Source organism: Platichthys flesus, chromosome 5, assembly GCF_949316205.1.
Source record: "Platichthys flesus chromosome 5, fPlaFle2.1, whole genome shotgun sequence".
Classification (NCBI taxonomy): Eukaryota; Metazoa; Chordata; class Actinopteri; order Pleuronectiformes; family Pleuronectidae; genus Platichthys; species Platichthys flesus.
The window spans coordinates 13561384-13581528 of NC_084949.1; the positions used below are offsets into that span (position 1 = coordinate 13561384).

A 20145-nucleotide genomic window follows, 5' to 3' on the forward strand; every position below is an offset into this window, starting at 1 on the left:
TGTTTGATGGACTCAAATTGAAACTTTTTAACGAGTTTAGAAATATTGAGTGTAAACGTATGTATTTCGAAAATACTGTATGAAACTGCATTCTAATGCTGTTGGAAGTGAGTGCCCGGTTTGGGGGGTTGGGGATCAGATCAAACATGTAAATAATCCAGCACAGATAACAAAAATGAATGAAACAATGTCAACAATAAAAATACCAGGGCTGCGAATCAGTGTATGGTTTGAAAGTATCTGTTTTCAGTTTAACTTGGTTAATAATCTTTTAATCAAAAAGAATTGTGCACTTTCTTAGCACAATTTAATAACAGAGCACAAAGCAGTGAAGTGGTGCATGAAGAGGATTATACAAAATGTAAATAAAAAAACACTTTATAAGATTTTACACAGGGTATTTGAGGGCATCATGTATAAACTGCAAAACGTATACAGTTATATACAAAGAGATGGTATAAGAGTTCATATATAACGTTATATACAGTGTAGTTATCATGCAGGATATCTCAAGCCCACACAAACCGCAGTCCATATAAAAACCCACAACTCCTCACATTATATAGCATAACATATATATATATATATATATATATATATATATATATATATATATGACCTGCCCCTACCTTGTCGCTGACTGGGTTAGATTCATACATTAAAGTGATGATTGGTTAAAAATCCGGGGAGAACCTCAGCTTCCACCAATCACAGACAGAAACTCGTTGGGTGTCCGCCCACCAGGATGGGAAGGAGAATATTGCAGTTTACGATGTAGCGAGCCGCAGCCATTAGCTCGTTCTCACATGAAACAGGCCCCGTGTAAAGCGCTGCGGGAGACAGATGTGACAGCCGCTGCTTGTCAGGATTATTAGAGAGGTGGGAGTCCAGCTCGCAGGCCCTGTTCGTTTCCTTTAAGGGTCACTGAGCCAACGCGACAAGGTTAGCTTCGGCTAAGTTAGCTAGTGTTGCTCAGGTCTGTTTGTGTGCATGCGTGTGTTCCGAACACACACTCACCGACCCTCCGTTTAAAAGCCTCTGCGGCGGTACCACAGCTAACGTTAACCCTGAGAGGGATTCATGCTAAAGATCAGTTAGCACAGAAGCTGCTCTGCTAATGTTCAGATGGGACATCATGTTTACACGATCAGCTCGGAATCAGCTCTGACTGGCCTGGAATCGAAGGCGCTCCCTATAACAGCATCTCATACATCCTTAATGGCAATGCATGTTATGGTTTAGCATTACATCTTGGATAGCCGACACTTCTGATGTACAGTTAAAAGAACCAACGCTTAAGAAGTCACGTGAAAGTAGAGAGATTTAATGATTTCATGTTTGAAAACACACCTCCCATCGTCCACCACCATTTTTGTACAGTAACACAGAAGAGTGAAAGGGGGATCTCAGTTGGTTGCCATCTGCAAAATCACCTGTTTATAAAGTGTATATAAATACATCAGCTGTTAAATGTCCCTCTAACCATGTATCTCAGAGACAAAAATACAAGCAGATGAAGCCGTAACACTGCTGATCATTTTTTGTGTTTATGTTGAAACAAAGTCCATCAATATCACAGCTCCTCAATATTTACATCTATCAGCTAAAAGATATCTAGCATCGCTCGGGCTACAGTAGATATATCTGAGAAGAACATTGAGTCAGTGCTGTACAATACTAATGAGTTTTTCTTGTTGCTGTCCTTAAATAAGCTGGAGTCATGGACCCCGACACAGCTTCAGACATTAAAACAGAATCTTCAGAGGAGAGTAAGTGTTGATGCTTCTTCATATCTACCAATAAATGTGAATGTTCACCCAGTTCACTGAGTAAAGTATTAAGAGGTTTTTCTTTTCTCTTTGATGGTTCATCAGGTTCTGGAGAAATCTCTGTGAACGAAATCTCAGAATCAGACTGCAGTGACACAGAGGATTCGACGCCGCCAGCTAGCAGCACTAAAGACAAGTGTTACCCTTGCCCCACCTGTGGGAAGGTATTCGACAGACCATCAAAGCTAGAAAGGCACAAACCTGTGCACACAAGGAAGCCTAAGACTCTTCATCAGTGTCAGCACTGTGACAAGAGTTTCACTCAAGAAGAGAAGCTGACCCGACACCAGAATTGCCACAATAGGACTAACAAGCATCCCTGCCCCGACTGTGGAAAGATCTTCAACAGGCCCTCAAAGCTAGAGAGGCACAAGCGCACGCACTCGAAGAAACCGAAAGAGCCTCATCAGTGTTCATACTGCAAGAAGACGTTCAGTAAACTGAACAAGCTGATCCGTCACAAGCGGATGCACACGGGGGAGAGGCCTTTCACCTGCTCCATCTGTGGGAAAGGGTTCTCCGAGTCAGGTCACTGCAAAGCACATGAAAAGACACACGAGGAGCAACCGGAGAAGCCCCACTGCTGCCCGGACTGCGGAATGCGCTTCTTCAAGGCCTCGGAGGTCCGTCGGCACGCCCGCTCCCACTCCGGGGAGAAACCCTTCAGATGCAGTTTGTGTGAGAGTTGCTTCTCCCGCTCAGAAGGGCTCAAAAGACACATGAGGAAGCACACAGGGGAACGGCCGTACAAGTGTTTTATCTGCGTGAAGGGATTTTACTCTCGTCAGGATTTGAATATTCATAAATTGACCCACTCGGGGGAGAAACCGCATCTTTGCCCGGTGTGTGGGAAAGGCTTCTCACAGCTGGGCAACATGAAAGAGCACGAACAAAACGTTCACATTAAATCAGAGAAGTATATTTGCAATGAATGTGGGGCGACCTTCACCCGGTACAAGTCTCTGACAAAACATCAGCGGACGCACACGGGAGAAAGACCCTATCTGTGCCTCACCTGTGGTCGCAAGTTCTCATGGAGCCATTCTCTGAGAAGACACCAGAGGACACACACGCATGGACAGACGTCTACGGAGATGTCCAAAGACACATTAAGTTTGGAAGGAGCCTCTGAGATTCCCAGTAGTTGAAAAGGAATTTTACTGGAGAGAACATTGTGTTAGCAGTTTGCCAATTTGTGGTGAATTGAGAACAAATTTGAAATGTTTGTAATGATTCACTTTGCTGCTCACAGAAATCTTTAGCATGGTGTTTCCGATTCGCTTCTCCCGGTATTCTTTATGATACAATCCTGAAGGTCCATTTCTGCCATTCAATTTTTATTGATCTGTGTTGGCAATAGAAATGAATGTTTGCCGAGAATAAAGGTTCCCCAACCCTGGACGAACACCGATCAGGTGTTTGTTCTGTCCAGCACAGTTTCTGGGTAGCTCTGTTTACCTCTTCCTCTCATGACAAATGTTTATTTGTCTTAAAATAGCATAGAATAGATCTCATACACTATCATATTTCAATCTTTTTTTTGACTAATGTATGAAATTATTATTATTATTATTTGGATTCAGCTTGTGCCAAATGGTTAATGCTGTACTGCCAGAGCAGAAAGGTGTTGGTACACTGTATTTAACTTTATTTGACTCTACACTTGGGAAACACCTACCAATGAGATGGCAGATAGAACCCTGGCCTGAAGTGCATCAGCTTCACTGAGACAGTGAACAACGGTTCTCACTGTTCAGTGCAGCAGATGTTTTCCTCTGGTACGAGTTGTGTATAATTAAAATGAATATCGAACTTTGTCTTTCTCATTTCAATTAGATTTTTCATAAAGCGTATTGCATATATCATCGGCTGTACTTTGTAATTGTTAAATGATCTGTATTTGTTTAGTCTCGATGACCCATTGAAGTTCTTTACACTACAGTTTTTGCCAGTCACCATTGTAATAGCATTAACCATGGGCCTTGTTTGTATTAGATACATATTCAAGTAATGTGCTCAAATTAGATTTTAATTGTGAAATTAACTTTGACCCACAAAAATCTACCTGGACCATTATTTCTTATAGAAAGCATAGCCACCAATAAAATCGTTTCATACCATATCTTGTATAGATTCTTTACATTGTGTCCCTGAACTTTACCAACTTACTAACAGACAGTGTCGCGTTACGTTTGGAGTTTAGTTTTTTACTTTTCAGTTTTTTTGTGCATTGTCAGCTCACAAATCAAGTAGCAGAGACACATGGAAATAATTTCTTGGACAATGTTAAGAGATTTATTTTTATTTTATCTTTTTTATCTGTAGACTTTTCCAATTTTTAAGTGAATGTGTACCAGCTCAGATTGTGGCAGCGGCAGCTCGTCGAGGCACTTCCGGTGGCAATAAAAAAAACTCACTGATTTGTAAAGGCAGTGGCCACTCTGTCTGCACTGATGCTTTTACACCATAGAAGTTCATAACTCATAATAATATCTTAAAGTTGAAGGACTAACAATGAGTATTTTAAATGCACTTATGGATGTTAGTGTATTTAACTAAGAGTCCTTCGAGAAGGCCAGAGATCCTGTTATAAGGAAACATTTGTTCAAAAGTCAAGTTATGATAGTAAATCGTCTGTTAATAGTTTATATGCAGCGAAAGTAACATTTTGTGAGTCTTTCTTTTCCTTCTTGTAACACAACAATCCTGAATATATTTATTCAGTCTGGAGAGTATAAATATAAATGGGGAGTGTGCCTGGTCCTACCGTTACTAAAACTTGGTTCCTTTCAGGTATTCCCATCTACTTAGGTACAGCTTCCGTCAATACATGGCTGCATGAGCAGTGACATCTCCGTGCATCATGGAGTTATTCAGCATCTTATGTAGAATAAAAACGGTTCACTCAGGCACAGTACCAGTCACCCTGTAACTGATACTGTCTTTGAGTTCTTACCTTTAGAGACCAAGATCCTATGGATCTGATGAGAGCTAATGAACCATCCAGTATGATTTCATAAACCAGTATCTATCACACATCACAAACAGCTTTAGTTGCTCTCAGCCTCCAAACAGTGCAGCTGCCTTTACACATCAGTGGCAGCTCCTGTTGAAACCGGAAGTGCCTCCACGAGCTGCCGCTGCCACGATGTGAGCTCGGTGTCTCTCGCAAACTGACGTTACCTAGCAACCGTCTGGGGACACAAGCCACCATTGGAGTTTGTCCCTCACTGCGGCTCACTGAGGACAGGAGCGATCTGAGCCGTGAGACACTTTACTGTGCTGGATAAATGAACTTCTATTGATGACAGCAGCCTCACAAAGAATCTTTACACTCAACAGGAGGCCGAGAAGGGAGAAGTAGCCATGGCTGATAAAACACAAGGAGTCACTCCACTTGAACTGGAGGCCGTCATTGGCTTCAATGGTAAGTTTTCTAACTAACTTCCAACGGTTTGTAGTTGATGCTGAGCTAATGCTAATGCTTATGTTTGATCATGAAACTATACATAAATAAGGGAAGATTGGTCATCCATGTTAACTCAGGAGCTTTACTCAGGATCATGGGGTAAATAGGTATTTAATGAACAATGTCAGTTGTGACCTATACAGTCTATGGCTGTTACCCTCCACAGTTGTTGTTCCTCATTATAAGATTAGATGCTGCTCCCTCCATGGAGATCATCTCCAACAGTTCAGAGCCATCGGATCTGCGACCTTCCAGTTTGCTGCTAGATTCAAGATTCAAGATTCAAGATTCAAGATTCAAGATTCAAGATTTCAAGATTCAAGATTTGTATTGTCAAATGCACAACAATAACATTAAGCAGTCGCTGGCAGTGAAATGCTTGAGTCTCAGGCTCTCTTCTAACAATGCTCAAGTAATTACAACCTATACAATACAATAAAATAGAAATAGTATAAAATAGAATAAAATAGAATATCAAATTTTAAAATAGAAAATAATGTATATATATCTTAATATATATAAACAGCTGAGGAGAAAATAAAACAACAGAAGTGCAAATATGCAGATATGTCAGGCAGAGGAGTTTAAAAGTCTTATGTCCTGGGGGATGAAACTGTCTCTGAGCCTGGTGGTGCGGGCCGGGATGCTGCGGTACCGTCGGCCAGGTGGCAGCAGGTAAAACTGTTTATGGCTGGGGCGAAAGGGGTCTTTAATAAGCCGGCTGCTCTTCTTCCTGCACCGCTGGGTGTAGAGGTCCTCTATGGATGGTAGCGCTGTCCTGGTGATGTGCTGGGCAGACTTCACCACCCTCTGTAAAGCCTTACGGTTCAGGGCGGTGCAGCTGCCATACCAGGCGGTGATGCAGCCAGTCAGGATGCTCTCAGTCTTCTAGCTGTCATGCATCCCGTTGTTAGAATTTGCTTGTTGTGTTTGGACCGGGTTCTATTGACAGAATTATTCAAAAGGCACAAAGAACAGTATCACCAATGATGATCGCAAACAGTTTACTTTGTTGTCACTTTCTGTATAAAAACATGTCAAATCTTATAGCATGCCACCCTTTCATTTCATCAGGACACGTGTCTTCTGGCTTGAACGTACACCCAGACAAAGAGCACCTCATCTATCCTCTGGGATCCACGGTCATTCTGAAGAGTCTCACTGATGGCAAGCAGGAGTTCCTCCACGGACACACAAACAATATATCCTGTATTTCAGTGTCCAAGAGTGGATTGTTTATTGCCTCTGGACAGGTCAACTTCATGGGCTTTGAGGTAACATAATGTAAACCTTTCTATTATGGATTAGGATAACTCACTGAATTCCAATATCTATCAATTAGTTGTTTAATTTATCCTATTTGATGTGTGGTACATAAGGAAAGAGTATTTTTTGTTTGCATTAACACAATGTGGGCTTGAATCCTTTCAAAGTAAAGGATGGAAAAACATTTATCCATCAGAACATTTAGAATAATTATTTACATATTTCCCTAGGCTCCAATTATTATCTGGGACTATACAGAGCGAACGATCCATGCCCAGCTGACCCTCCACAAGGCGAAGGTAGAGGCGCTGGCCTTCTCTCCGAACGACAAGTACCTGGTGTCCCTCGGGGGTCAGGATGATGGCCGGTAAACATCATGGCCAGCTAACTAACTTGTAAATTGAATCAGATGTACAAATTCTAAATTTTGTTGAGTGTGTGATGTGTGTTTTCTGTGTGATTTCAGCATATTCCTTTGGGATATTGAGACCAAGCAGTTCATGTGTGGAAGCCCAGCCTCAGCGAACAGTTCTGGTCACACCTTCACTCTGCAGTACTCGAACACCAACGACCACGTCTTTGTTTCAGCTGGGAAGTGAGTGAATGGTGTTCCCTGTTAATCTGGCTTCAATGTTTGTATCTGCAACAATATTAAATATTTGTTTTTGGTGGGGGGGGGGTAGCGAGACACTGCGAGTCTGGGAGCTGAACCTCACCAACCGGAAGATCACAGCCACAGACTGCCAGGCAGGAAAGCTCAGGAGGATGGTGAAGTGTGTAGAGGTACGAGGCCGTGAGAGTCTTTCATTCACATCATGTTTTTTATCCAGCTTATTCAACTACTTTGAACCACTTTGATGTTTATCTGAGTTTTGCTTAATGGCTTTTGTCAGTTTGACTGCTGATACAATTGAAATAAAAAAAACGTACAGTACACTAGATATGATAGCATTAATCAGGTTGACTTGTTTGTGTATCACACAGATCTCAGAGGACGATGAGTTCATTTTCTGTGGCACTACCAGTGGAGACATAATGAAAATCAACCTGAATTCGAGGCACCTGAGTAGCTGTGGTCCAGTTAAATCAAAATACAGCCTGGTAAGTCAGCCTCATGAGGGGCAACACAGCTCATTTCAGCTGTTGTTCACTTGCACTGTCATGTTTCCTGCTTTGTATATCCTGCTTATACTGTTTTCCTGTTTGAACGCTCCTAGGAAAAATATATGCAATGGATGATGTTGTGAAGTTTATTTGATCAGCAGCAGTAATTTCTCCATTTGTGTGTATGCTCCTTTTAGCCTTTAGTCTCTAGGTGAAACGTCTTGTAGGTTTAGGTTATTCTTACCGCTCTTCAATATTCAGCCAAACCTTTGTTGATAGATTGATCAATCAGCTTGCATCAAAGAACTACAAATTTGAGAAGTAATACATTCTTTGTGTACATAATACCTAATTTAAAGTAATTCCTTTTCTGTGCAGGGTGTCAGTGTCCTGAAAATACTGAAGTCTGGAGACCTTCTTCTCGGATCTGGATCTGGTACCATCACTCTGTGTTCCAGTACTAACTTTAAAATTCTCAAGTGAGTCCAACAACTATATCATTATATCATATACGCACAGACGCACACACACACACACACACACAATCACACACACACATTAGTGCTTTATTTTGATCTCTTTTCCCACATTAGGAAAGTTCAGGTGGAAAAGGGGGTGACCTCCATTTCTTTAAGTGGAGAAGACAACCATTTCTATGTTGGGACAGAGGCGGCTCGGATGTACCGCATCAGTAACGTGGACTTCAAAGCTGAACTCGTGTCCAGCAGCCACACCAGTGCTGTCAAGGACGTAGCCATTCCTTCGTAAGTAGGAGACAGAGAGTTCAGAGTGGAAGAGTCACAGTCATCAGTTAATGATCCCACCGGAGAGTAAAATGGCTACTGGCCTTGTTTCAGGTTTAATAATTGACTGGTAAATGTCATGCACTGTTTAAATTCAGTCTTGTTTATATTATATTCAATTGTATTCATAAAAGCCTCTCACAAAATGTCAATACAACCTCCAAACATAGAAGTATCAAATAGTTTCCACTTCAGATGTGTTGTATTTTATAAGTTTGCATTGGCGTGTGTTGTCTCATTCCGCATTTTCAATCTGTTCACATTAGTTGTCGAAAGTAATTCGCTGTTTTTCTCAAGCTTGTCATGCAGATAAGTGGAATTTTGCAAGCAGACAATAGCAGACCAACGTGTATTGGACTGCCTCTAATTAAGAGTCTGATAGACCTGGTGCAAATATTTCAGTAAGGATCACAACACGTTTTCAGCCAGTCAGCATTTTGTTATGTAATTTTGCCCCCTGGCTGAAGAATTCCCTCCCAGTCACAAATCCTTCCTCTTGTAGGTCAACGATATGCATTCAAGGGAAATGTATATATATTGATGATTCCTAAACCTCTAACATGACTAGTTGTATTTCTTTCTTGGCAAAACAACTTGACCTTGTGTGTTTTTTTTACTTAAAATTTCTCCTTGTGCATAACTTCAGTACCGCATTGTGCTCACTAGAGGGTGACATATGAATGCCTCATCCATGTCACTTCATTTGAGCTTAGAAAAACTAAGGTTGCCTCTAATCAATTAGTATTATTTTATAAAAGTTGGTTATAACCCACCTTCACTTCACTAAAAAATGTTTTTTCTGTCAGTGGAACCTCTGAATTGTTTGGAACCTGCTCTGAGCAGGACATCAAGCTGTGGCACATTGACAACCCCAAAGAGCTGCTGTGCATTACTGTACCCAACAAGACCTGCAATGCCCTGGACTTCATGGCTAATGGACAAAGCATCATTAGTGGTGAGAATCAGGGAGAGATATCTGTGAACCACACACTGGAGCTTATTGGCTCTGTTTCTTGAATTGAACTGTAGTTCAGCCTTGTTTAAAAATATGTCACTGGTGGGCATGAACCACTAACTCCTCTGCTAATATAATACTATTTTACATTGTAAAATCACCTTATCTTTATGATGGCAGATGGCTTTGAAATGATGTCTCTATTTTCCAGCATGGGACGATGGTGCGATTCGTGTGTTTGGGCCAGAAAGCGGTCGGCTCATGCTCATCATTGACAATGCACACAAAAAGGAGGTGACAGCCATCGCTGGCACCAGGTCCTGCACGAGGATCGTCAGTGGAGGGGGAGACGGAAAGGTCAGTCGTCATTAATAGTGAAATGCTTCAAACTAAAAATTCAGTTTCAAGTCAAAAGAAAAACAAAGCAACACATTCAAATTCTCCAAATAGCATGATAATAAACAGATTAACACATGTCTGTACCACCAACCCTTCATAGATGTTCAGTAAACAGCTGGTTACTCATGACATTACTTTCTGGACATTTTCATTTTAAATAAAGTTTTTCAAAAGTTTGCTTTGCTTTAATCTATTATTATGGTAAAGATGCAGGGCTATTGTGCTCACACACAAATCCTTTAACATGTGTGTTCAATACATTGAAACTGCATCATGACAGATTTACAAAAGAAAGACAGCCTATAGTTGCACTATGCCATTGCACTACAAATCCCTGAAAGAAAGACAAGGGAGTATTTTAATATGAATAATATCTGATGTACAAGCGTATCCTGAGAGGCTTAATGGGTTCTCCTATTGTAGATGCGTGTGTGGGAGCTGCAGAAACAAGTCCATCGACTGCTGGAGACCATGACAAAGCACAAAGGCTCTGTGACATGTATCCAAATCAAGAGCGACGACAGTGAGTGTGTCTCTGTCAGCACGGATGGTTCCTGCATCATCTGGGACCTTGTGTGAGTAGAAGAACTCCTGCTGTATTTATCTTCATTCACAATAAATTAGTGACTACAGTCCTCTCCTGGGTTTTCTAATTCATATTTAGTTTATGTTAGTGGTTCTAGGAAATACAATACAAGCCTGTGATTGATTCATTGGTCAAATGTTAATTCCACCCACAACCTCAATGTGGGTGAATCTTAAATTAGAGTTTTTATAACACTAAGCTGGGTCTATTTAGCTGAGAGGACATGAGTTGAAAGATATTTAATTAGATACAAAATGTCTGATAAGAATAATAAGCATCAGAGTAGGCCATGGAGAGTCTGCATGCACTGTATGTTGGCAGTGCATTGTAAAAATGGAATTTCTTATTGGATGCAAAAATAATGTTTCACTACACTATTTTCTACTATGACGATTACATCATCAGTATCATGTGATCACGGGGATACCTCAAAAAATGCACTTTTGAATATGTATCACATGACCTCATGAGATGAGGAATTGTTTTCAGCCGGGGCTTTTTTTTTTTTCATTACTAACAAGCTGATGGAGAAAATAATATTAGACAGACAAGAGCCTACAACAAGGACGGGGAACCTTTTCACAATCGAGGGCCACTTATATTTTTTAACATTCTTTAAATGTTACTAGTCCTGTCTTTTTTTTTATTTGGCAAAGCTGATTTTCAAGGTTTGGGTCTGTCTGGTTTGAGGGGGGGCTTCTTTCAGTGTGAGTTTTGAAATAACTGCTCACAGCAGTAGTTTGTCCCAAACAAAGATGCTCGTCTCCTCCAGAGGGTGTAAATCTTCAGGCCTTACATAAACTTGATAGATTTCAAGCAGAGGGAGGTTGTTGTTCGAACTTGGAGTTTGTCGTTGTTTTGCAGCACAATGATTTCATGTTGAGGGTCGTCAGGCACGTCAGCTGCTTCCACATTTAATTCAGTTCAGTTCCTTTTTGTTCACTTTTCATCCATGCAGGAAAAGGCCTGAAGGAGTTTTGCATATGCAGACATCATAGCAGGTTTAAATTGTTCTTGCAGAGAAGCAGTGATGCACAGTTTGACTTTGTCGAGTCCTTGCAGCTCCGCAGCAGAAAAAAGGCTCCTTCAGTTTTACATGTGTCTCAGCGTCTTAGCTTGTTCACTAGAAAAGCTGCCTGTGTAACATTGTCTCTGCAAACATTCATCAAATTTAATGGCGGAAAAAATAAAATGTTGTTGTTGATGTCTGTTTTTGTCTGGTAATCAAATTGTCTCATTGGCGCAAGTGGACCAGAGGCTGGAGGTTTCACACCCTTGGCCTAAATGAATCTGGACTGACACAATAATCTCTCTGTACGAAGAGGACATTTTGTTGTGGTTTGTGTGTGTGTGCATGTTTTCTCTGCAAGTGTGTTTGTAATACACTAGTTTTTTTTTTGTTGTGTTTTCTTATAATTAGATTAATGTGTAACTATACAGAATGACTTGTGTACCATAGCACACACATCCAAACTTGATTAACAGAAGGTGCTGGACAGAAGGGATGAAAACCAGAAAGCGAGGCAACTGTCAAACCATTGACATGGCTCGTCTTCAGTAAACTGAAGTGGGCAGTTCGTGCGGACACCCCCCGAATAGATTATTTTTCTAGATTATGAGTGCACCTGTGAAACACCCTCCTCTGGAATTTCTTTAACCTCATCCTCTGGCTCTTCTGCTTCTTTTCCTGTAGGCGATTCATGAGTCTTCAGATGATGGCCACCAACACGATGTGTAAGGCAGTGTGCTACCACCCTGAGGAACACCAGATCATTACCAGTGGCACCGACAGAAAGGTCAGTGTCCGGACTCTTACTCAGTACCTAAAGTGGAGTAGAATACTGGATTGATTTAAAGCATCTTGGTGTATTGTAGAGCCCAGCTAGAGTAATCAATTACATTAATCTAAAAAATCCAGCCATGTATTGGTCTTGGTTGGTGTTAAGCACTGGGATGTAAGAGCTGATTAGGGAGAATTCTTATCCCTTGCAGGAAAAAAACCATAGTGATTGAAAATCCCTCTGTGTGCAAAGAGACTGACACTCGACAATCCTAATCTAGATATCTCATTATGCTGTTATTGTCGTTATAATCTCCACTCAGTGAAAAGCCTGTCTCTCTTGTAAGATCAGCAGACTTGCACGAGCACACACACTGTAGATTAGCTGGAAAAGCTCCTAATTTGTTTCTGGGCTCAACATAATTAAGCCACCGTGTTGGCTGCTCGTCACTGTGGCAAAAACACTCAGCCCCTTCAAGTCTGTTATTCTGTGAGACATTGTGATTAACTCAGCACCACTTATTTACATAAGGTCACAAGTTCGCCGTGGCAGAGTGAAATGCTTATTTCCTTGATTGTGCACTTCATCCGCACCCTTTAAACCCCCGCCACACACACCAGGCCCATACGGTTGCCCCCCCCCGCCTCCCCCCGCACACTGGGAGGCGAGGACAAGTTGTGCTGATTAACGCAGCGCTGTGGATGTGCTGAGCGAGCGGAGAGAGATGGAGAGAAGGAGGGATTCATGGGAGAGGCGAGAGAGTGAGAGGAGTGCTGTGGTGTTCGTGCCTTCCCGCGGATGTGCCTATGCAACCCAAGCGGCAGCCAGATCCACCATCTGCTCATCCCAGGACACAGGCGCTCTGTCTAGGAAAACAAATACCAATGCTCTCTCTTTCCCTCTCTCTCTCTTTCCCTCTCTCTCTGCCTCTCTCTCCTTACTCCAACTGCATCCCTGCATGTTTCTAAACGAGTTTGAGAGCAAGTCAATCGACGGCTAAGAAAAGGATGAGGAGAAAGAGAAATTGGGAACGACGATGATGCATGTTGACCTCCACCTGGAAGTTTATATTTCATTACTGTTTGTCTGTCTGCAAATGTACGCAAAACCTACTGAGCTGGCCTCATTGATACAAGGAAGGACCGAGGGGTGAAGATTTGAGAGGGGGCAGATAGGTGCAGCTTGATTGAGTGAAGGGGAACAGTGGTGCATTGAAAACATACACACTCTACTGAATGATATTCTAGTTTGATAGAGCACTGAGAGGAAAACAATGTGGTGTTGACTCTCCTCTAATGGTCAGGAATGATATAATTAGATTCAATAGATTTAATGTTTGATTGGTGAGTCGTGATGTAGTTTTGATGCCTAGCGTAAAATAGCAGATATAATAGAATAGAAAGCCTTTATTGTCATTGTATTCTGTAACGATAAGGGAGTCCAAAGAGCACATACCTCCACCGAGGCTGAGCGGCCATTTTATCAACATATTGCATATACATGTGTCAGATACATGTGCACAGAAATGTTCCGCAAACATCAAACAAAGACAAATGTTTGTTACCATACAGTAATTAAATAAATTGTTAAATACATTGATACCTATGAAGGATTTTCTTCTTAAAGATCTCTGCATTATTTCTTAAGTTTTTGTGTAATCTTACTTAATAACAACCAAAAGCCAATGAAGACATAGCCTCCGTGGTGGGGGTTAAAATACAATGACATTTAGGGTGCTACTTTGGTTGGTGCATTAAAGTGAAATAAAAGTAACAATGAAAACAATTCATATATTATATCACATAGTTGTAACAATCTCCTATCGATATAAAAACAAATAAATATAAAGTGCCATAGCCAGCAGTTTACACAGTTCATAGTAGTTAACTGAGAACTTTGTGAGCCTCATTCTAAATCCACATTTAATAGACTCATTACCCTCCGGCCTTAATGATGTCGCTTCTCTTGCTGAGCAGACTGTACTCAAGTCTTTCCCAGTAAGAAGATGAGCTGCACCAACAGCGGCCCTGACTTCTAAGACCTGCTCCCGCTCGCTGCATGTAATTAATTTACCTGGTGGCCCAGTGTGATGGCTGAGGGCCAGACTCCCAGGCCGAGGTGGAGGGAACACAGATGGCTCCAGACAACTCACACAAGCACGGGTCTCTAATAAGCTGCTGCACAGATGAGACGAGGGAGGTAAAGGTTGTGACGGCGGCCATGGAGGAAGAGACGCAAGTTGAGATAGTGGAGGAATGAGGAGTGTCATCTTTAGCACACTCGTATTTATACGGAATCCTTTGTGTAAACATTATTTTCCCAGACACAAAGAGAAGCTATGTAGTGGTGTTTTTTGGAGGTATGTCTTTGTTTGCTGTTTGTTGAAAACACTGCTTAAGTGGTCCCATGATAGTAAACACAACACACTCCTCAGCGGAATGAATTTGCATGATCTGTGCAGCTCTGAACTGTTTGTTCTGATCTGAGGCAAATAAGCCAGATTCATACAAATCAAAAAAAAAGATCGCAAGAGCTTTCCATTTTTGTTCACGATGAATCATTTTTCCCATTGCAGGTGACTGGTGTATTTTTCTTAGTTATGCTTTGTTAAGTTATTTTGTGGAAATATTAATATCGTCAGTCTGAGAGAGGCAGTGTGAGGCAGAGAAACACTGTCGACTCAAACAGCCCCCACAGAAATGTTCCTGTGGCTTAAAAGGGCAGCTTATTGCTTTGAGAATCACTCTGCAGTTCTGAAACTATAAATAACCTCCCTTTTTTTTCCCACTGAGCCTTTTGTTCCTCTTTCATTCCAAAATAACCAACAGTATTCGATATGTCAGTCTGAGATTACATTTCTCCTCCTCTAATGCATTATGGGCATGGACTTTCTAGAGGAATGAAATCCTGAGCTTAGTCTGAGCAGCTCTCAAAGTTTTACTTTCGAGTATATCCAACATATATGAAGCTCCACATGCCTCCTCTTAGTAATTTCATATAGTCAACAACTGTTTACTGTTTATTAGCATCATGTGAGTTAGGCTATAGATTTGAATTAGATTTTTAAATTGGTTTTAAGATACTTTAAACACTTGATGTGTGTTTTGCTATCGGATAACCCTGTGAATCCATCTGGCCTCTTCATTTACCTTTTATTACCTTAATACTTTTCAGATCTAATCAGTTTGGTGGTTTACTGTAAATACAGGGAGGAACCCTTGTTTGTGGCCTGTACCATGATGATTCTGCTGCTGGTGCTATAAATAACTTCAGCTAACAAGTGCCTTTTTGTGAGACGTGATACTTTGGCAGCTGTGAAGCCCCAGGGATTTTTGAATCTCATTGAAATCAGCAAACATGTCTCACAAGTTGGGTCTGACAGGCTGATAGAATCTGACCACAGACCTGGTCATTTCCATACAGAGTGAGAATAATGAAGTTCGGTTTTAAGGTGTCATGTTGCATATTTCAGACTGTATGTGATGATGTAATAGAACAAAACCATAACAAGGAGTTGTCATCTGCTTTATCGTCTGTGTAGCTCAAACATACATCAGTGTGATAAGATCTGGCCTAAGGGACAGAAAGCAGAATTTGACTTGTACTTTCACTTTTTAGTTTGGACCATGTTCCATCCATTAATATGAAGGAAGCGGGTTTTATGACCCATACTGCAGTCAGCCACTAGGAGACGATCTACATTATTTGGTTTCCTCTTTGTTGTCTTATATTATTTCACTTTACTATACATAATTCGATTCTACGCTACAAAAACAGTGAAGAAATGAGGCACCACAATAACAGTGTACATCGTACCTAACATATACATATAAACTGTTTCTCCCTTGACATCCATAAACAATAAAGATAATGAACCCATCAACATTTTATCATTTATGTGTGCTTTGCGCTTGTCTCAGGTTGCCTACTGGGACGTGTACGAAGGTGCTACCATAAGGGAAGTGGAGGGCTCCCAGTCTGGGCCCATTAACGCCATGCACATCTCCCAGGACGGCAGACACTTTGTGACTGGTATGGCTCATTACACCTCTGCTGCTTGTTACATTGCTCATTTTATCAATTGACTTTATGTGTATATTTATCCATTTCCAATTAATATAATTTAACCAAGTCCCCAAGCTCCTGGATTATAGTTGAATCAGTATTGTCTTATCTCGGGTTATTTTTATGAGGCTTTTTTACACCTATACATTGAGTGTTTTCATCTCTTCAGAGCTTTTGTTTTCACGTCCTTGTCTAATATTACAACACAAGCTCAGCTCAAACGTACTCCTCCGTTTCTCTCTCTTCCACGCCAGGTGGAGAAGACAAGCTGGTGAAGGTGTGGGACTACATGCAAGGTACAGTGACACACGTGGGGGTGGCTCATGGTGTCACTATCACCAGCATCAAGATGTGCTCCAACAACCGCACCTTAGTCAGCACCAGCGCAGACGGAGCCGTTCTCCGCTGGAGGTTCCCTCATCCCTCTTCCCCCTAATGTGACACTCCATGAGGAAGCAGGAACTTTGAATCTAGTGCCACCACATTCCCACTGAAATGTATCACATTCTCCTGTAATCCTTCCTCTGGCTTGGCAAATACTGTCATGAGAAACTGGTTTTACTTTTCTTACATTGTTGTTACACTCTCAGAGTAAGGAAATAAACATATTTACATTCAGCATCAATTACAGCAGGTGTGTAAAGCTGGTTCCTTTCTCAGGAGTAAAGGGACATCACACACAGAAGCGAAGAGATTGCACTTTTAGAGGAGTGCAGTCTCTTCTGTGATATTCCCCCCCCAGGAGCTGAATAGGTGGGATTCCACAAAGCGACACTTTACATAAATATGAAGTTACACGTCAAGGCACGGGAATATATTATTAACATCAAAGAGCGTGCGTTATGTGTCTTTAGACTGTTGGAGTACGGCAGGATTAATGACATTCTACATACTTTCACAAGGCTTTATTTTACAGCACAGTAAATGCATACTTTACCTTCGGAGACGATTCCTCTGTCTGCAGTGGCAGAGGGAAGGAGGAGGCCCAGATTCGTGGCACTTAAACACATGGCTGCTGTCAGCTAATCTATCAGCGGGGATTCTCGAAGGATTCTGGTTAAAGAGGGAGGCAACGCACAACAGAGAGCCTCTCAGACTGTCTCTGATCTGAACCCATTCTCCTCATTATTCTTCACAGTGGCTTATCTGAATAATTAATAGCTCACCCCTGCTTTCCCCAAAAAGTAAGATAACAAAGCTAGATCATAAACAAAGTCAGCAAAAACACCCCCGGATCAGTGAAATAGGGCATCTCTCAACCCTGCTTATGAACAGAGGAAAACTACAGTGCCACGAAAAACACAGAAACACATAGACCCATAGTTTTACTCCGAATGTTATAATGGTGTATCTGTTTCCCAACAGCGCTGGAATAAGAGCATCAGAGGAATTATGAAAGTATTGGATTGTGCCCCAACTATCTATTTCAATAAATCAGCACATCTGGCTCACAAAATTCAATCTTCAGTGCTGGTGAGCTGTGAAATGAAGCCTCAGATGATTAGAATCTGAATATAGCACAAAAAGATGCTGGATCCCTGTTGAGAAGCAGCACTGCTTGTGACGTATCTGACCAAAAGGTTCTGTAACAGCCATGTCTCTTGCATTGTGGAGCTCGCAGTGTGTATTAGCAGCAGCATTAGTGGGCATGGAGACAGTAGCCAGGCTATTTATAGGATACATCTGTCTCTAAAGCCTGGTGGGTTATAGGCAAGGTATTTCAATAGCAGACATAGTACAGCGACATTATGGAGTAGACTGAACACAGGAGTCTACATGTAAATACTTTACTGACTAGTCCTATAAGTGGCCAGTGAGGAGTATAGGAATAATTGTTCATAGTGTATTTAATGATTCAATACTATTTATTTTACTACAAGAAATGAAATGTAGTACAGAGCTAAGAGATCTTTACTGTCACGCTAATAAAAGACAATTCCCAATGCCAGTAGAGGAGTCTGCCTTTCAGGTTCTCTCCCCTGGTGCGTCATGGTCCACGTCACGAATGCCCCGAAAACGGAGGCGCCCCTTCACCTCCCTGATATGCAATTACTGCGTTTAGCTGGGTGTCATTTTTCCATCACTGCTGATCAGAGGCTCCTGCAGAGTTATAAGACCCGGGAATGAAGGACCATTGAATCTCTTCCCATTGCAGTCAAAGGCCAGATGTCAGCAGGTGTTAGTGGGTTTTTGGACCAGTGGAAAAGTGGCTTTAGTTTTTAGTTTTAAGGTGAAGTGTTGCATATTTCAGGAAGAGGAGAGTGAGGTGAGGGGTATTCAGCTGCAACATGCAACTCCACCAGTAGATGTCACTAAATTATACACACTAAACCTTTAAATCGAATGAATATTGCACTTATGGGGGTGGTAGATAAATATGAAGATCATAAAATCACATGATAATATATAGAAATTCAATTTAAAGTCTCAATAACAAGTGGAGATGTTTTCGTTGGCATCCACTTGCGATATTTATCCAGGATGTGATTGGTTTTGAAGGGGCAGGCCACAGCTTCAGAGCTTGGCACCTTTTTAACAACTACTTCCTTGTTCCTTGTGCAATAAACAAGCCATATAAAAGTTAGCATCCAGGTGAGTGGCTGTTTAAAACAAGGTTTCCTGTTCCCTGTGTGCACCTTTAAACTAGTTAAATGATGCAGGTTAATTACATACACGGGTAATGGGTGGGTAGTGAGAGAAACAGACCGGTTCCTTGTGGCTCCATCGACAGGAGGAGGGGAAGGAGGGAGGGAGGAATGAGAGACAGCCAGGTACTCGATCCATCGAAGAGGAAGTGCGAGTGAACCTGCGGCGTGAGGAGGGAGGCAGGCAGCTGGTCTCTGTGGTTCCGGCAGGGAGCGTCACCGATCACCGCCACTACACAGACCTGGACTAAACAAGCGGGATGTCGAGAGCATGAAGCCGGCGATCGTGTGCCTTACTGGCGCCGCACCGGTGGCCGAACAGCGGTGAAGGTTTGCGGAGAGGAGTAAAGAGGAGGAGGAGGAGGAGGGCAGACAGGCTCGCAGACAGGTGCGTCTCTTCAGCCGGTTTCGATTCCTCTCGGTCCCAGAGCGAGACGGAGCCATGGATCCCCGCAAGGAGCCCAAGGGCAGAAAACAGCCCATGAAAGCCAAGTCCACGACGCGGAAGGAGAAGAAACACAAGACCGGGAGGTTCATCCGGAGGAAATCGCTGCGATCTTTCGGGAATTTCATGGGAAGGATCCTTAAAACTTTGGGCACTTTGGCGCACTTCAGCAACGCGGAACCAGCGGACGCGGAGGACGACGACGGCGGCTTCGGGCAGAGCTCCTCCGCGGGCTTCAAAGAGGACTGCCCGCAGGTCTCCAGGGATTCTGTCTCCGCCAAGAAGAGCTCCTCCGCGGCGGCGGTGGCTGCTGCGGCGGCAGCCGGCTCCGCTCAGGGCTCGGTGAAGGAGAGGCTGTCGTCGTGCTACGGAGACAAGACCCCCGGGGTGCTGGGGCTGAAGAACCACGGCAACACCTGCTTCATGAACGCCGTGGTCCAGTGCCTGAGCAACACGGACCTGCTGGCCGAGTACCTGGGGCTGGAGCAGTACAGGTCGGACATGTGCCACGGGAAGGTGAACGGGGAGGCGCGTGGAGAGGAGCGGGGAGCGGAGCCTCCGAGCGCCCGGGGAGAGGTGACCGAGCAGCTGGCGTCACTGGTTCGAGCGCTGTGGACGCTGGAGTACACGCCGCAGCTGTCCGTGGAGTTCAAGGTGAGGACCGGGGGACCAGGTGTCTCCACGCACCGGATAGATGTTGACCGGCCATGGGTTCAAGTCTGTCAATGTGTAGAATTGCTGCTTTGATCATCACAAGTTTCTACTATGACAAAGTTTAGTTTTTCACTACAAAGTTTC

The 20145-nt window shown here is 42.6% G+C and overlaps 3 protein-coding genes across 5 annotated transcripts in view; all 3 read left to right on the forward strand.

Moving 5' to 3' along the window:
- The first annotated feature begins 741 nt into the window (after positions 1-741).
- Positions 742-3951, forward strand: LOC133953308 (zinc finger protein OZF-like). 3 transcript variants are annotated; one of them, XM_062387181.1, is made up of 3 exons: positions 742-942; positions 1713-1769; positions 1875-3951. In XM_062387181.1, exons 2-3 carry the CDS (start codon positions 1721-1723, stop codon positions 2975-2977), a joined length of 1152 nt encoding a protein of 383 aa, XP_062243165.1. In that variant the 5' UTR covers positions 742-942; positions 1713-1720; the 3' UTR covers positions 2978-3951. The 3 variants fall into 3 exon arrangements, with proteins under 3 accessions (XP_062243165.1, XP_062243166.1, XP_062243164.1); XM_062387182.1 differs by having other exon boundaries at positions 742-879; XM_062387180.1 differs by having other exon boundaries at positions 742-861.
- A 1152-nt stretch (positions 3952-5103) lies between these two features.
- cfap52 (cilia and flagella associated protein 52) lies at positions 5104-16887 on the forward strand. Its single transcript, XM_062387130.1, has 14 exons — positions 5104-5256; positions 6373-6572; positions 6795-6931; positions 7031-7159; positions 7248-7347; positions 7549-7665; positions 8047-8147; positions 8262-8432; positions 9278-9426; positions 9638-9783; positions 10249-10400; positions 12105-12207; positions 16113-16224; positions 16512-16887. The coding sequence occupies exons 1-14, from the start codon at positions 5196-5198 to the stop codon at positions 16691-16693; spliced, it is 1860 nt and encodes a 619-aa protein (XP_062243114.1). The 5' UTR covers positions 5104-5195; the 3' UTR covers positions 16694-16887.
- A 1355-nt stretch (positions 16888-18242) lies between these two features.
- usp43a (ubiquitin specific peptidase 43a) overlaps positions 18243-20145 on the forward strand; it is a 90438-nt gene continuing 88535 nt past the window's right edge. The window contains exon 1 of the mRNA XM_062387109.1: positions 18243-20001. Coding sequence (XP_062243093.1) covers positions 19345-20001 — 657 coding nt within the window. The 5' untranslated portion in view covers positions 18243-19344. The remainder of the gene's footprint in view (positions 20002-20145) is intronic.

Coding starts and splice junctions, on each gene's coding strand:
- cfap52 (XM_062387130.1), top strand. CDS start 5,196: ATGGCTGATAAAACACAAGGAGTCACTCCACTTGAACTGGAGGCCGTC. Junction 8,433..9,277: donor AAGGACGTAGCCATTCCTTC/GTAAGTAGGAGA, acceptor TTTTTCTGTCAG/TGGAACCTCTGAATTGTTTG. Junction 9,427..9,637: donor TGGACAAAGCATCATTAGTG/GTGAGAATCAGG, acceptor TCTATTTTCCAG/CATGGGACGATGGTGCGATT.
- LOC133953308 (XM_062387180.1), top strand. CDS start 807: ATGAAACAGGCCCCGTGTAAAGCGCTGCGGGAGACAGATGTGACAGCC. Junction 862..1,712: donor AGATGTGACAGCCGCTGCTT/GTCAGGATTATT, acceptor TCCTTAAATAAG/CTGGAGTCATGGACCCCGAC. Junction 1,770..1,874: donor AACAGAATCTTCAGAGGAGA/GTAAGTGTTGAT, acceptor ATGGTTCATCAG/GTTCTGGAGAAATCTCTGTG.